General features: G+C 37.1%; 1 protein-coding gene across 1 annotated transcript; it reads left to right on the top strand.

Moving 5' to 3' along the window:
- Window positions 1-1,336: 1,336 nt before the first annotated feature.
- LOC101356092 (40S ribosomal protein S16) lies at window positions 1,337-1,777 on the top strand. Its single transcript, XM_012559621.1, is given in 1 exon segment — window positions 1,337-1,777. A coding segment is annotated over 1 exon segment (441 nt).
- Window positions 1,778-18,084: the final 16,307 nt, after the last annotated feature.

Raw genomic sequence — 18,084 nt, 5'->3', positions numbered from 1 at the left:
CACATTGTTTGTGCTATTTTGTTTCTTTTTTTCTTGAATTGTGGAAGAATGGAGACGTTCTGCTACCTACATCACAATCTTTGGAGAGGAGGCTCTCCCCTGTTTTTTCTGATGTGGCAGTTGAGGTTCAAGAGGTAAAGTGACTTGCCTAAAGTCAAAAACCTTTCTGTTGCACATGCTCTGGTATTAGACCCTAGTTCAATAACTGGGCTTTCTATTTGAGTCTTATGACAAGAACCCATCTTTTCCCTTGGTTGCAAGACAGGGGAGATTCCTATCTTGATTTTTCATGACTGACGCTTTGCTTCATAATCCAAGTTTCTCTGTGACGAGCTTTGCTTTCTGCCAGTCATCCTACCCCTTAACTTCTCTTGCCTACCAAGATGGTTGTCTATAGTCTGTTATCACACTTCTTTGACACCATGCTCTGTCTATCTATATGTATTTATCAGATTGTTTCTTCCTGCAACCTTCTCCAATCTTTTCCCCTAATTTGTGGGTCACAGGGTGTGTGTGTGTATGTGATGTGAAGGCGAAGGGTTCAGATGTCAACATAATATAGTGGTTTCCTAAACTTTTTGCAACAAAGACCTCTTGCATAATTTTTCCGTATGTTCCCCATATGTTGAAACATTTTTTTGCCAAAAAGTATTTATTAATAATTCGTGGTTTCATATTTTAATGAAGGGCAGATTATATTAAAATTAAAGTAGCAAACATTATGAAATATCTACTAGGTGTCAGACACTATGTTAGGTACTGGTGAAAAATAAATGAAAACAATCCACTGCTCTAACTGCTTTTTTATCTTTTAAATATGGATTATATCGTAGAATCCTCACAATAAATTTATGTGATATAAAATTTTATTGATTAACCCCATTTTACGGATTATAAACTTGAATCTTAGAGATGTCTTATCCAGGATCACAGAGTTCAAAAGAGAGAAAGTTGGATTGTTTCTTGGGTTTGTCTGACCTTGGTGCCTTTGTCTGACCTTGGCACCACACTGCCTTCCCAGTCTTTGCTTACAGGGTAGTATGGCAGAAAGTACAGAGACTACAGTCAGGAGCCTTGGATTCTCGGGGCAGATATAGTATTAATATTACGGGACACCTTGAATAATTCATTTCCTGTCTGTATCTCAGTTTCATCTCAGTTCAATGAAGGCGTTGGGGCTAGATAGTCCAGGGTGTCTCTCACTGCTTCCAATATGAGACGGTGTAGTATGATGGAAGGATAGTGTTGTTGGGGTTCAGATAGATTTGAAGGTGAATCCCAGGACCCACCCCCCCAACAGACCCTCACATAAAAGCTGTATGTATGGTCTTGAGCCATGCCATTCAAGGGTTTGGTACAGTCTGTGCAGGTCTTCTGGTGCAAGAAGACTGTCATAGCCATGACACACTGCAGAGAGGACAACAGCTTTATCAAGGTGAAGGGATGGCCCTTGGAGATGATCGAGCTTCACACACTGCCGTGCGAGCTACTGGAACCTGTTCTGCTTCTGGACAAAGAGCAATTTGCTGCTGTGGACATCTGTGTCCTTGTGAAGAGTGGTGTCACTTGGCCCATTATTTATGCAATCTGCCAGTCTATCTCCAAAGCCTTGGTTGCATATTCCAAGAAATACGTGGATGAGTCTTCCACGAAGGAGATCAAAGACATCCTCATCCAGTATGACTAGACCTTGCTGGTAGCTGACTCTCATCACTTCGAATCCAAGAAGTTTGGAGGCCCTGGTGCCCACGGTCACTAGCAGCAATCCTATCAATAAGCCCACCACAAGGAGCAGGTTTCATCTTTATAATAAGCAAGGTTTGTAGGGGGGGAAAGCTGTATGGTCTTGAGCAGTTTATTTAATTGATTTAGTCTCATTCATTTATTTAAAATATAAATTTGACACCTATTTTGTGCTCAGGATAGTGATTTTCGCTGGAGTGAGACAGAGCACGTCCATGCCCTCATGGATTTCCTGACTTTAAAAAAAATTTATTTGAAAATAATTATAGATTCACAGGAAGTTACAAAGATAGTATACGTACCCAGTATATCCCAAAAATCACATCTTACATAACTATAGTACAATATCAACATCAGGAAACAGACATTGGTACAATGTGTATGTTTAGTTCTACATCATTTTATCACATGTGTAGTTTGTATAACCACCACTGCAATCAAGATACAAAAGTATTCCATCAACAGAAAGATCACCCTCATGCTACCCCATTACAGCTACACACTCCTGTCACGACTACCACCACCATCCCTAAATACCTGACAGTCACTAATCTGTCTGCCATCTGTATTATGTTATCATTTCAAGAATGTTATATAACTGAAATCATAAAGTATATGGTCTTTTGATATTGGTTGTTCTTAACTCAGCATAATGGATTGAGATTGATCCAAATTGTTACATATATCAATCAATAGTTAATTTCTTTCCATTGCTGAGTAATATTCCGTGGTACAGATGTACCACAGCTTGTTTAACCTTTCACCTATTGGGGAATATTTTGTTTTTTTCCAATTTTTGCCTATTACAATTAAAGCTGCAATTAATAATTGTAATCAAGTATCTGTGTGAACTAAGTTTCATTTTGGAGGGAGGGAAATGCCCAGAAATACGATTGCTGGGTTATATGGTAAGTGTGGGTGTACCTGGGTCTTGCAAAGGATTAACATGCTTGGCTGCTAACTGAAAGGTTGGAGATTCAAGTACAGCCAGGGGCACCTTGAAAGAAAGGCCTGGAGATCTACTTCTGAAATCAGCCATTGAAAACCCTACGGAGCACAGTTCTTCTCTGACACACACGGAGTCACCATGAGTTAGAATCAATTCTACAGCAACTAGACTGGTATGGTAAATGTGTAAATGTATGCTTAGTAATTTAAGAAACTGCCAAACTGTTTTCCAGGGTGGTTGTACCATTTCACATGCCCACCAACAATATATGAGAGATTTAGTTTATTTGCATCTTCATTATCATTTGGTATTATCACTATTTTTGTTACTTTAGCTGTTCGTATAAGTAGGTAGAGCTATCTCAATATGATTCTTCATTGGTATTTCCTTAATAGCTAGTGATGATGAACATCTTTTCACTTGTTAATTTGCCATCCTTATATCTTCTGGATATGCCTCTTCTTGTCTCATGCCTATGTTCTAATTGGATTGTTTATCTACTGTTGAATTTGAAGAGTTTTTTAAATATATTCCAGATACTAGTCCTCTGTCTGATAAGGGGTTTGCAAATATTTTCACCCAGTCTGTAGCTTATCTTTTCATTCTCTTCACAGAATCTTTCACAGAGTGAAAGTTTTTAATTTTGATGAAGTCCAATTTATCTATTTTTTCTTGTATGAACTGTACTTTTGATATCATCTCTAAGAAATTTTTACCATGTCCCAGATCCTGAAAAATTACTCCTATGTTTCTTTTTAAAGTTTTATAGTTTTACATTTAAAACTATTACCCATTTTGAGTTAAATTTGTATAATATATAAGGTTAAGTAAAGGTTTATTTATTTATTTTTACCTATGCTTGTCCAATTGCCCATCACCATTTGTTGAAAAGACTATCCTTCCTCCATTGATTTGCTTTTGCACTATTGTCAAAAGTCAGTTGAGCATATTTGTGTGGATTTATTTCTGAATTCTCTAGTCTATTTCCTGTACCTATGTGTCTATCCCTCCACTAATATCACAGTCTTGATTAAGAATTAACAATAATAATAATTAATAATAACTCTTGAAATCTGATAGAGTGATTTCTCCCTTTTTTTTTTAATTATTTTACCTTTCAAGTTTCTTCAAATTTCCATGTTAATATTAAAATAATCTTGTCAATATCTACAAAAACTCTTGCTGGAATTTGGATCTGGATTGCCTTAAATCTATGTATCAATTTAGGTACAATAGACATCTTAACTATGCTGATTCTTCCAATCTATGAACATAGTATGTCTCTCCATTTATTGAGATCTTCTTTGATATCTTTTATCTGCCTTTTGTCATTTTCAGAATTCAAATTTAGTACATGTTTTGTTAGATTTATACCTAATATTTTATTTTTCTTAGTGATTGTAAATTGTATTGGATTTTCAATTACAGTTTTCACATGTTTATTGTTGTTGTTGCTGTTGTTAAGTGCCGTCAATTCAGTTCTGACTCATAGTGACCCTACGTACCACAGAATGAAACACTGTCCTGTACTGCACCATCCTCACAATCTTTATGCTTGAGCCCATTGTTCAAGCCACTGCATCAAACCTTCTCTTTGAGGGTCTTCCTCTTTTTTCACTGATCCTCTACTTTATCAAGCATGATGTCCTTCTCCAGGGACTGATCCCTGCTGATAACATGTCCCAAGTATGTGAGACATACTCTCAACATCCTTGCTTCTAAGGAGCATTCTGGCTGTACTTTTTCCAAGACAGATTTGTTCTTTCTTCTGGCAGTCCATGGTGTATTCAATACTCTTCACCAACACAACAATTCGAAGGCTTCAATTCTTCTTCAGTCTTCCCTATTCTTTGTCCAGCTTTCACATGCATATGAGGGGATTGAAACACCATGGCTTGGGTCAGGTGCACCTTAGTCTTCAAGGTGACATCTTTGCTTTTTAACACTTTAAAGAGGTCTTTTGCAGCAGATTTGTCCAATGTAGTGCGTCGTTTGATTTCTTGACTGCTGCTTCCATGGGTGTTGATTGTAGATTCAAGTAAAATTAAATCCTTGACAACTTCAATCTTTTCTCCGTTTAACATGATGTTGTTTAGTAGTCCAGTTGTGAGGATTTTTGTTTTCTTTATGTTGAGGCGTAATCCATATTGCAGGCTGTGGTCTTAGGTCTTCAATAGTAAGTGCTTCAAGTCCTCTTCACTTTCCGCAAGTAAGGTTGTGTCATCTGCATAACGCAGGTTGTTAATGAATCTTCCTGCAATTCTGATGCCCCGTTCTTCTTCCTATAGTCCAGCTTCTCTGATTATTTGCTCAGCATACAGATTGAATAAGTATGGCGAAAGGCTACAACCCTGACACATACCCTTCCTGACTTTAAACCATGCGGTATCCTCTTGTTCTGTTCAAACGACTGCCTCTTGATCTGTGTGTAGGTTCTTCATGAACCCAATTAAGCGTTCTGGAATTCCCATTCTTCTTAATCTTATCCATAATTTGTTATGATCTACACAATAGAATGCCTTTGCATAGTCAATAAAACACAGGTAAACATATTTCTGGTATTCTCTGCTTTCAGCCAGGATCCATCTGATATCAGCAATGATATCCCTGGTTCCATGTCCTCTTTTGAATCTGGCTTGAATTTCTGGCAGTTCCCTGTGGATGTACTGCTGCAGCCACTTTTGGATGATCTTCAGCGAAATTTTACTTGTGTGTGAAACTAATGATATTGTTCGATAATTTCCGCATTTGTTTGGAACACCTTTCTTTGGAATAGGCATAAATATGGATCTCTTCCTGTTGGATGACCAGGTAGCTGTATCCCAAATTTCTTGGCATAGACAAGTAAGCACTTCTAGTGCTGCATCTGTTTGTTGAAACATCTCAGTTGGTATTCCGTCAGTTCCTAGAACCTTGTTTTTCGCCAATGAGTTCAGTGCAGCTTCAACGTCTTCCTTCAGTACCATTGGTTCCTGATCATATGTTACCTCCTGAAAAGTTTGAACATGGATCAATTCTTTTAGTCCAATTGATGGCCTATTCTGCAGTCAGTCCCTGGCCTTGTTCTGACTGTTGCTATTGAGCTTTTCCATTGTCTCTTTCCACAGACATAGTTGATTTGATTCCTATGTATTCCATCTGGCCGGGTCCACGTGTATAGTTGTCTTTTACGTTGTTGAAAAAAGATATTTGCAATGAAGAAGTCATTGATCTTGAGAAATTCTATCATGTGATCTCCAGCATCATTTTTATCACCAAGGCCATTTTTTCCCACCACTGTTCCCTCTTCTTTGTTTCCAACTTTCGCATTCCAATCACCAGTAATTATCAATGCATCTTGATTGCATATGTGATCAATTTCAGACTGTAGAAGTTGGTAAAAATCTTCAATTTCTTCATCTTTGGCTTTAGCGATTGGTAAGTAAACTTGAATAATAGTCATTAACTGGTCTTCATGGTAGTCGTATGGATATTATCCTATCACTTACACCGTTGTACTTCAGGATAGATCTTGAAATGTTATTTTTGACAATGAATGCAAATTCATTATTCTTCAATTTTTGTTCCTGGCTTAGTATACCATGTGATTGTCCAATCCAAAGTGGCCAATACTATTCCTTTCAGCTCAATGCTAGGATATCGATGTTTATGAATTCCATTTCAATTTTGAAGATTTTCAATTTTCCTGGATTCATACTTCGTACATTCCGATTATTACTGAATGTTTGCAGCGGTTTCTTCTCATTTTGAGTCGTGCCACATCAGCAAATGAAGGTCCCAAAAGCTTGACTCTATCCACATCATTAAGGTCATCTCTACTTTGAAGAGGCAGCTCTTCCCCAGTCATATTTTGAGTGCCTTCCAACCTGAGGGGCTCATCTTCTGGCACTATATCAGACAATGTTCCGCTGTTAGTCATAAGGTTTTCGTTGGCTAATTTTTTCAGAAGTAGACCCCCAGGTCCAAATTGGGGTAGTCCCTTTTATTCCTAACTTTCTGAGAGTTTTTATTTTGAATGGGTGTTGAATATTGTCAAATGCATTTTCTACATCTATTGATATGACCATGTGATTTTTTTTTTCTTAACTATAATTGGGAAGATTACATTAATTGGTTTTCAAATACTGAATCATCTTGCATTCCTAGATTAAACTCCACTTAGTCAGACTATATAATTCTTCTTATATATCGCTGAATTCCATGTGCTAATATTCTGTTAAGGATTTTTGCTTCTGTATTCATGAGGGATATTGATCTGTAGTATTCTTTTCATGTACTATGTATGCTTTTGGTATCAGGATAATACTGACCTCATAAAATAAGTTGAAGAATGTTCCCTTATCTAATTTCTGAAATAAATCATGTAATTCTTCTTTATTTGGTAGGATTCTCTAGTAAAACCTTCTGGGCCCAGAGATTTATTTTTCTGCATTTTTTAAATTATGAATTCAATTTCTTTAGTAGTTGTAGGACTATTTAAATTATGTTTCTTATTGGATGAGTTGTGGTAATTTTTACTTTTCAAGAAATCAGTCCTTCTCATCAAAGTTACCAAATTTGTGGACATACGGTTGTCCATAATATTCTTTTATTATCTTTTTAAAGTTTCCAAGACTACTGACATCTCCTGTCTCATTCCTGATACTGGTAATTTGTGTACAGGCAGTCTCCAACTTATGATTTATTCAAGTTATGATGAAGCTGCATTTACTACTTTTTTGTACATCTTATTGTTAGTAATATGTACTATATACAGTGTTAAAATATATCTGTAAGTTTACATGTAAAGTTTCCAAATCTCAAAGACAAAGATCAGATTTATAAAGATACTGATAATAATAGGCAATAATAATGAAAAAAAAAAATGAGGTATTCGACTTACTTCAGAATCGATTTACGATGGAGTCATTGGAACGGAACCAGTCATAAGTCAGAGACTTTCTGTATTCTCTCTCTTTTATATTGCCAGTCTTGCTAGAGGTCTCTTAATTTTGTAAATCTATTCCAGGAACCAGCTTTTCATTGATTTTCTCCCTTGTTTTTCCGTTTTTTACTGTATTGATTCTTGTGCTTAATGGTATTATTTCCTTATTTCTGCTTGATTTGGGTTTATTTTGCTCTTTTTTCTAGTTTTAGCACGCCTCCTCGGATACCTTGCTAATGTGGGGAACTGGAGCACTGCCTCATCTTTGCCAAGTAGGGGTGGAAGTCCAGGTTTCTTACTAGGCCCTTGCTGACACCATCTTGGTGGGAGGGAGAGGGGTGCCTCATTTCTGTTCCCCAGCTGACCTTCAAAGACACCATGTGAACATGTGAAGGGGGACTTATTACTGTTGGAAGGTAGTGAAAGTCCCAACTTTCCATAGGGGTTGACTTTTTAATGCCCATGGGGGGGCAAGAGTTGGAGTGCCTCATTACAGCCTGGTGAGTATGTTAAGTCTAGGCTCCCCCTCCATCTTTGCTGATGAGGTGGAGGTGGGGCCACAAATTTTTCTGTGATGTTTTGCTGAAGTAGGGCATTATGGTCTAAAAGTATTCTGTCTTGCTAGGCTGTCCCTTTTCTAGTCCTTTGGCTAGAGAGCGCAGGCTTTTGTTGAGGTTTTCCTGTCTGAACTCATTGGTGTATCTGGGTTGCCAGCTTCTCCAGCACCAATCTGGGATATGTGAGGCAAAAAGAAAACCCAGAAAACTCACCACCATATCATTCTTCAGGACTCCAGGTCCCCAACTGTTGTCTTTTTCTTTCTACTTTTCATAATCTTCTTATGTTTCTTTTATATATCATGTCCAGAGTTTTTAGCTGTACTTTTTTGGGATAAAGAGGGAAAAATATGTCTACTCCATCTTCCCAGAAAAAGAAGTCCTTCCCTTCTGTGTATGTGTGTGTGTGTGTGTATGTGTGTGTGGGTGGGTGGGTGTGTTTGTGTGTATATATAAACCAAAAAAAAAACTAAACCCATTGCCGTTGAGTCAATTCCAACTCATAGTGACCATACAGGACAGAGTAGAACTGCCCCATAGGGTTTCCAAGGAGTGTCTGGTGGATTCGAACTGCTGACCTTTTGGTTAGCAGCCATAGCCTTAGCTCTTAACCACTATGCCACCAGGATTTTATATATATATGTGTATATGTATATATACATATAGTGGTAAATATATAGGTAGCAAAACATTTGCCATTTCAACAATCTTCACATGTATAATTCAGTGACATTAAATGTGTTCATCATGTTGTTCAACCATCACCATTAACCATTCCCAAATTTTTCCATCACTCACAATAGAAGCTCAGTGTCCACTAAGCATTATGTCTTTGTTTTCCTCTCCCTCCCACCCTGTCCTGAATACACTTTGATCTCTGTATACTTGTCTGTTCTAGATATTTTATATAAATGGGATCATACAATGTTTGTCCTTTTGTGACTGACTTATTTCACTCAGCATAATGTTTTCAAGATTCATCTATGTTGTAGCATGTGTCAGGCCTACTACTTTTATCTTTTCATGTCTTATTCCTCTTTTAGATTAAGTGGTGTAATGAAAGGCTATATCTGGGGCAGTGAGAGCAGGAAGTAGGGGGGATCAGTTTTGAGTGGGGGAGTGGAGAATGGGCCAAAGAGGGTTACTGGCAGGGCACACAGAGAAGGCTTTGCTGAGAAAGGCTAGGTATTGAGCCATCAGAGGGAAATCCCTAGGCTGCATAGCAGAAGATAGAGTCGCGAGTTTGATAAGCTGCCCATACTTCACGTGTCCTGGAGAGTGAGCACCAAAGGAGGCAGGACTGACAGACAGAAAGATTTTGGAAGGTGTTGTATGTCACATTAAGTTGTTTAAAATTAAGAGAAACATCACAATGAGCTAATATAACTCCAGTCAAAAAAAACAACACAGACCTTGGCATGTATTTGTTTTTGTTTTTTAAAATAAAAGTAATACATGCATATGTTTAAAAAAGAAAAAGAAAAGTCAAATCTCACAGAAGGGCTTATGATAAAAAAAAAAAGTAGCCCCTACACCCATTTCCTCTACCTAGTGACAACCACCTTTAACTATTTCATGTCACATTATTATTTTTTATTGTGCTTTAGGTGAAAGTTTACAGTTCAAGGTAATTTCTCATTTATAAACTTACACACATATTGTTTTGTGACATTAGTTGCAATGCATACAATGTGACAGTACACACACCCTTTTCATCCCAGGGTCCCTGTGTCCATTCGACCAGTTTCTGTCTCTTTCTGCCTTCTCATCCTGCTTTTGGACAGGAGCTGTGCATTTGGTCTCATATCTTATTGAATTAAGAAGCATGTACCTCGCGTGTATTATTTTTTGTTTTATAGTCCTATCTAATCTTTGTCTGAAAAGTAGGCTTCTGGAATGGTTTCAGTTCTGGGTTAACAGAGCGTCTGGGGCCATAGTTTCAGGGGTTCCTCCAGTCTCTGTCAGACCATTAAGTCTGGTGTTTTTATGTGAATTTTGAATTCTGTTCCACATTTTTATCTTGCTCTGTCTGGGACTCTCTGTTGTGTTCCCTGTCAAGAACATTGGTGGCGGTCATTGGTGGTAGCCAGGAACCATCTAGTTCTTCTGGTCTCAGGCTGGTGGAGCCTATGGTTCATTTGGTCCTTTAGTCCTTTGAGCTAGTATTTTCCCTGTGTCTTTGGTTTTCTTCATTCTCCTTTGCTCTGAGTGGAATGGGACCAATAGATGTATCTTAGATGGCCGCTCACAAGCTTTTAAGACCCCAAATGCCACTCACCAAAGTGGAGTGTAGAACATTTTCTTTATAAACTATGTTATGCCAGTTGACCTAGATGTCCCCTGAAACTATGGTCCCCAGGCCCGAGTCTCAGCTACTCTGTCCCTCAAAGTGTTTGTATATGTCCAGGAAACTTCTTTGCTTTTGCTTTGGTCCAGTTCTGCTAACTTCCCCTGTATTGTGTGTTGTCCTTCCCTTCACTGAAATTGACCCTTGTCTATATCTAGTCACTGATTTCCCCTCCTTCTCCCTCCCCACCCTGGTCACAATCAAAGAATGCTTTTTCTTGCATTTAAACCTTTTCTTGAGTTCTTATAATAGTGGTCTCATATAATATTTGTCCTTTTGTGACTGACTTATTTCACTCAGCATAATGCCCTCCAGATTCAGCCATGTTGTGAGATGTTTCATGGATTCATCATTGTTCTTTATCGTTGTGTAGTATTCCATTGTGTGTATGTACCATAATTTGTTTATCCATTCATCTGTTGAAGGTAATTTAGGTTGTTTCCATCTTTCTGCTATTGTGAATAGTGCTTCAATGAACATGGGGGTGCATATGCCTATTCATGTGACAGCTCTTATTTCTCTCGAGTATATTCCTAGGAGTGGGATTGCTGGATCATATGATATTTCTATTTCTAGCTTTTTAAGGAGGAGCTATATCGTTTCCCAAAGTGGTTGTATCATTTTACATTCCCACCCAGCAATGTATAAGAGTTTCAATCTCTCCACAACCTCTCCAACATTTGTTATTTTGTCTTTTTTGGATTAGTGCCAGCCTTGTTGGGGTGAGATGGTGTCTCATTGTAGTTTTGATTTGCATTTCTCTAATGGCTAATGATTGTGAGAATTTCCTCATGTATCTATTACCTGCTCGAATGTTTTCTTTGGTGAACTGCCTGTTCATATCCTTTGCCCATTTTTAAATTGGATTATTTGTCTTTTTGTTGTTGAGGTCTTGCAGTATCTTGTAGATTTTAGAGATCAGACCCTTACTGGATATGTTGTAGCCAAAATATTTTCCCAGTCTGTAGGTTCTCTTTACTCTTTTGGTGAAGTCTTTTGATGAGCATAAGTATTTGATTTTTAGGAGCTCCCAGTTATTTAGTTTCTCTTCTGGTGTTTGCGCATTGTTAGTTATGGTTTGTATACTATTTATGCCACGTATTAGGGCCCCTAGCATTGTCCCTATTTTTTCTTCCATGATCTTTGTCGTTTTGGATTTTACGTTTAGATCAATGTTCAATTTTGAGTTAGTTTTTGTGTATGGTGTGAGGTATGGCCCCTGTTTCTTTTTTTATAGATGAACATCCTGTTAAGCCAGCATTATTTCTTAAAGAGACTGTCTTTTCTCCATTTAAAGGACATTTGGCCTTTGTCAAATATCAGCTGCTCATAGGTTGTATTTACGTCTGGGCTCTCAGTTCTGTTCCATTGGTTTATGTGTCTGTTGTACCAGTACGAGGCTGTTTTGACTACCATGGTGATATAATAGGTTCTAAAACCAGGTAGTGTGAAGTCTCCCACTTTGTTCTTCTTCTTCGGTAATGCTTTACTTCTCTGGAGCCTCTTCCCTTTCCATATAAATTAGGTGATTTGTTACTTCATCTCATCCAAAAATGCTGTTGGAATTTGGATCGAGATTGCATTGTATCTGTAGATCGCTTTGGGTATAATCGACATTTTCACAATGTTGAGACTTCCTATCCATGAGTATGGTATGTTTTTCCACTCATGTAGTTCTCCTTTGGTTTCTTGCAGTAGTGTTTTGTAGTTTTCTTTGTATAGGCCGTTTATATCTCTGGTTAGATTTATTCCTAAGTACTTTGTTTTCTTGGAGGTTATTGTAAATGGTATTGATTTGGTGATTTCCTTCTCCAAGTTCTCTTTGTTGGTGTAGGGGAATCCAACTGATTTTTGTATGTTTATCTTGTATCCTGCTACTTTGCTGAAATCTTCTATTAGTTCCAGTGGTTTTCTTGTGGACACTTTGGGGTTTTCTGTGTATAAGATCATATTATCTGCACATAGAGATAATTTTACTACTTCCTTACCAATTTGGACTCTCTTCATTTCTTTTTCTTGCCTTATTGCTCTGGCTAGGACCTCCAGCACAATGTGGAATAAGAGTGGTGATAAAGGACATCGTTGTCTGGTTCCAGTTCTCAAGGGAAATGCTTTCAGTCTCTCTCCATTTAGAATGATGCTGGCTGTTGGCTTTGTATAAATGCCCTTTATTATGTCAAGGAATTTCCCTTTTATTCCTATTTTGGTGAGAGTTTTCATCAGGAATGGGTGTTGGACTTTGTCAAATGCCTTTTCTGCATCCATTGATAAAATCACGTGGTCTTTTTCTTTTTTTATTTATGTGATGGATTTCATTGATTGATTTTCTAATGTTGAACTGTCCCTGCATACCTGCTATGAATCCCACTTAGTTATGAAGTATTAACTGTTTGATATGCTGTTGAATTCTATTGGCTAGAATTTTGTGGAGGATTTTTGCATCTATGTTCATGAGGGATATTGGTGTATAATTTTCTTTTTTGTGGTGTCTTTGCCTAGTTTTGGTATCAGAGTTATACCGGCTTTATAAAATGAGTTCACGAGTATTCTTTCCTTTCTAAGCTCCTAAATACCTTTAGTAGTACTGGTATTAACTCTTCCCTGAAAGTTTGGTAGAATTCCCCAGTGAAGCTGCCCAGGCCAGGGTTTTTTGTTGTTGTTGTTGTTGTTGTTGGGATTTTTTTAAATTATCTCTTCAATTTCTTCTTTTGTTACAGGTTTCTTTAATTTTTCTATCTAGGTTTGAGTTAGTTTAGGTAGGTGGTGTGTTGCTAGAAATTTGTCCATTTCCTCAAATTTGTTGGAGTACAATTTTTCATAGTATTCTGTTATGATCCTTTTATTTCAGTTGGGTCTGTTATGATATCACCCATCTCATTTCTTATTTGGATTATTTGCTTCCTCTCCTGTTTTTCTTCTGTCAGTTTGGCCAATGGTTTGTCAATTTTGTTGCTCTTTTCAAAGAACCAATTTTCGGTCTTGTTGACTCTCAATTGTTTTTCTATTCTCTATTTCATTTATTTCTGCTCTATATTATTTCCTTTCTTCTGGTGACTGAGAACTTCTTTTACTGTTTTGTTTCTATTTGTTCAAGTTGTAGGGTTAATGTTTTGATTGGGACATTTTCTTGTTTTTGGATGTGCTCATTTATTGCTATAAATTGACCTCTAAGCACTCCTTTTGCTGTATATGAAACGTTTTCATAAGATGTGTTTTCATTCTCATTTGTTTCTAGGAATTTCTTTATTCCATCCTTGATTTCTTCTATAATCCAGCAGTTTTTGAGCAAGGTGTTGTATAGTTTCCATGTATTTTTTTTTCCTTTCTATTTCTGTTACGATTTCTATTTTTATGGCATTATGATCAGAGAAGATGCTTTGTATTATTTTGATGTTTTGGATTCTGTTAATGCTTGCTTTGTGGCCTAAAATGTGGTCCATTCTGGAGAGTATTCCATGTATATTGGAAAAGAATGTATACTTTACTGCTGTTGGGTGGAGTGTTCTGCATATGTCTTTGAGGTCAAGTTGATTGATTGTGGCATTTAGATCTTCCGTATCTTTATTGAGTTTCTTTCTAGATGTTCTGTCCTTCACTGAAAGTGGGATGTTTAAGTCTCCTACTATTATTGTGGAGCTGTCTATTGCCACTCCTGCTCTTTTTCGATTGTTGTTTGCTTGATATTTTTCATCTTTTGAGTTTTAGTTTGTTTATGTCTTTGTGTCTAAGGTGTGTGTCTTGTAGACAGCACATAGATGGATTTTTTTTTAAATCCCTTATGCCACTCTCTATCTCTTTACTGGTGCATTTAGGCCATTCAAGTTCAGTGTAATTATTGATAGGTATGAGTTTACTGCTGTCATTTTGATTTTTTTGTTGTTGTTTGTTTTTTTCTTTGTTTCACTTAAAAAAAGTGCTTTTTCCTGATGTATTTTCTTTTCATCTTTTTCATTATTGTTGATTTTGTGTTTGCTTAGTCTTTATGTGTTTCTTCTTTTTTATTTTGGTCAGTAGGTTTGTTAGCTTCCTTTGTGGTTACCTTGAAATTTGCCTTTATTTTTCTAATTTTAAAGCAATCTTTTATTCCTTGATATTGCCTTAACTTCCTCTCCATATGGAAGTTCTATGACTACACTGTTTATTCTCTCTTTTTTGTTTTGACATTGTCATCATTTACATATTGATATCTCTGGTTCCCTGTTTTCAGCTTTTTAGCTTTGATTTGTTTTTGTGAATTCCCTATCTGGGTTGATAACTGGTTGATCGGTTCTGTGTTCTAGTCTTGGATTGTTGTCTGATATTGTAGGTTCTCTAACTGAAGGACTCCCTTTACTATTTCTTGTAATTTTGGTTTGGTTTTACAAATTCCCTTAACTTCTTTTTATCTGGAAATGACCTAAATTTGCCATCGTTTTTGAGAGACAGTTTTGCTGTATATATAATTCTTGGTGGAAATTTTCATCCTTCAAGAATTTACATATGTCATTGCATAACCTTCTTGCCTGCATGGTTTCTGCTGAGTAGTCAGAACTGAATCTTATTGGTTCTCCTTTGTAGATGACTTTTTGTGTATCCCTAGCCACTCTGAAGTTTCTTTGTCTTTGTTTTTGGAAAGTTTGATTTTGATAGGTCTTGGTGACTTTGTTTTGGGGTCTACCCTATATGGGTTTCATTGAGCTTCCTGCATAGATATCGTCTCATCTTTCATGCTATCAGGGAAGTTTTCTGCCAGAAAATCTTTAACAATTCTGTCTGTGTTTTCTGTTGTCCATCTTCCCCCGACTCTGGTACTGTGATCACTCAGTTTTTCCTCTTGATAGTATCCCACATAATTCTTAGGCTTTCTTCATTTTTTTCTATTATTTTTTCTGATTTTTCCTCAAATAAATTGGTGTCAAGGGGTTTATCTTCAAGCTCACTAATCTTACTCCCATTGTCTCAATTCTGCTCTTATGACCTTCTATTGAGTTGTCTAATTCTGAAATTTTATTGTTAATCTTTTGACTTTCTAGTTGCTGTCTTTATATGGTTTCTAGTAGCATTTTAATTTTGTTGTTTTGTTCTTGTATTGTTTTCCTGAATTCCTCTATTGCGTTGTCTGTGTGTTCTTTAACTCGGTCTGAGTTTTGCCTGATCCCCTTCCTGATATCTTGGAGAGCTCTGTATATTAGTCTTTTGAATTCTTTCTCAGGTAGTTCCATTGCCTTATTTTCCTATGGAAGGTTTCCTGGTTCTTTATTTTGGTTGCTTGCTGGAGCCATCTCATCCTACTTCTCTATGTGATTTGATACTGACTGTTGTCTCTAAGGCATCAAGAAGTTATTATATTTATTCATTTATTGTATGTTTGTTTATTGCGTCCTGACTTTTTGTTCTGTTTTGATATGCACAAGTAGGCTGGATGTGTGAGCTACTTTCGTTGTTGGCATCTTTGAAGCTCTCACGTCCTGTCTCCAGGTGGTCAGAGCAGCCCCTAAGTGTGTGAGCCCAGGAGTCTGTTCACTTTTCTTGTGAAGGTGCAGTATAGGTGTTCAGGTCATTGGTCACCAGGTGTGTGGTGCCGACTGTCATCTACAGTTCTAGGCTAGCAGGGATGTGTAGGAGTATTTTGAGCAGGCACAGGTATCTCCATCTAGCCACCCACGACAGGGGTCTGAGAATTAGTGGTGCCTCCCAGTGCCTCCAGGCAACAGTACAAGGTGCCCAAGGACCAGCTGCAATAACCCCCCACTACTAGCTATAGAGGTCAGGGACACATCCTCCTCCCAGGCATCTAGGGGCAGCAGTCAGCCCCCTGCCTTGCTCCACACATACTCCCCAGTGCAGACAGACACCTGTTGATGGTAACATTTAGCTCTTTCCTATCTTTTTTGAGCTTCTTTCTGGATGTTTTGTCCCTCAGCAAAAGAGGTGTGTTGAAGTCTCCTACTACTATTGTGGAGTTGTTTATCTTTCTTTTCAGTGTTGTTAGAGATTGTTTTATGTATTTTGGAGCCCTGTTGTTGGGTGCGTAAATATTTATTATAGTTATGTCCTCCTGGTGTATTGACCCTTTAATCATTATATAGCGTCTTTCCTTATCCTTTGTGGTGGATTTTACTTTAAAGTCTATTTTGTCAGAGATTAATATTGCCACTCCTGCTCTTCTTTCAGTGTTGTTTGCTTCATATATATTTTTTTCAATCCTTTGAGTTTTAGTTTGTGTCTTTAAGTCTAAGGTGTGTCTCTCATAGGCAGGATATAGACGGATCGTGTTTTTTTATCCAATCTGCCACTCTCTGTCGCTTTATTGGTGCATTTAGTCCATTTACGTTCAGCGTAATTATTGATAGGTATGAGTTTAGTGCTGTCATTTTGATGTCCTTTTTTTGTGTTGTTCACAGTTTGTTTGTTCCACTTAATTTTCTGTGCTGAATCGTTTTTCTTTATATATTTTCTTTTCATCTTTTTCATTGTTGTTGATTTGGTGTTTGCTGAGTCTTTATATTTTTCTAGTTTTTTAATTTTGACATGTAGGATTGTTAGTTTCCTTTGTGGTTACCTTAATATTTACCACTATTTTTCAAAGTTTATATCAGTCTTTTATTTCTTTATATCACCTTGACTTCCTCTCCATATGAAAAATCTATGTCTACATTTTAAAGTCCCTCTTTCGTTTCGATGTTGTCGTCTTTTACATATTGACATCTGTTTCCCTACTTTCAGTGATTTAGCTTTGATTTACTTTTGTGTCTTCCCTATTTGGGTTGATATCTGGTGCTCTGTCCTGTGTTCTAGTCTTGGGTTGTTATTTGATGCTACTGATTTCCTAACCAGAGGACTCCCTTTAGTTATTTCTTGTAATTTTCTTTTGGTTTTTGCAAATTCCCGAAACTTCTGTTTATCTGGAAATGCCCTAATTTCACCATCATACTTGAGAGACAGTTTTGCTGGATATATAATTCTTGGCTGGCGGGTTTTTTTTTTTTTTTTTTCCTTCAAGGCTTTATATTTGTCATCCCATTGCCTTCTTCCTTGCATGGTTTCTGCTGAGTAGTCTGATCTTATTCTTATTGACTCTCTTTGTAGATGACTTTTTGTTTATCCCTAGCTGCTCTTAAAATTCTCTATCTTTGGTTTTGGTAAGTTTGATTATAATACGTCTTGGTGACTTAATTTTGGGATCTACCTTACGTGGGGTAAGATGAGCATCTTGGATAGATATCTTCTCATCTTTCACAATTCTCTCTGCATTTTCTGTTATCCCCCCCTATTCTGGTACTCCAATCACTCATAGGTTATTCCTCTTGATAGAGTCCCACATAATTCTTAAGGTTTCTTCATTTTTTTAATCCTTTTATCTTATTTTTCCTCATATAAGTTGGTGTCAAGTGCTTTGTCTTCAGTCTCACTAATTCTGACTTCCATTGCCTCAATTATGCTCCTATGACTTTCTATTGAGTTGTCTAATTCTGAAATTTATTGTTAATCTTCTGGATTTCTGATTGCTATCTCTCTATGGATTTTTGCAACCTGTTACATTTGTCATTATGCTCTTCTCTAATCTTTTTAATTTCCTCTATTG

Source organism: Trichechus manatus, unplaced genomic scaffold (assembly GCF_000243295.1).
Source record: "Trichechus manatus latirostris isolate Lorelei unplaced genomic scaffold, TriManLat1.0 scaffold00284, whole genome shotgun sequence".
Taxonomy (NCBI): Eukaryota; Metazoa; Chordata; class Mammalia; order Sirenia; family Trichechidae; genus Trichechus; species Trichechus manatus.
The sequence above is the reverse complement of the archived record's forward strand: the minus strand, read 5'-3'. Positions and strand labels throughout refer to the sequence as shown.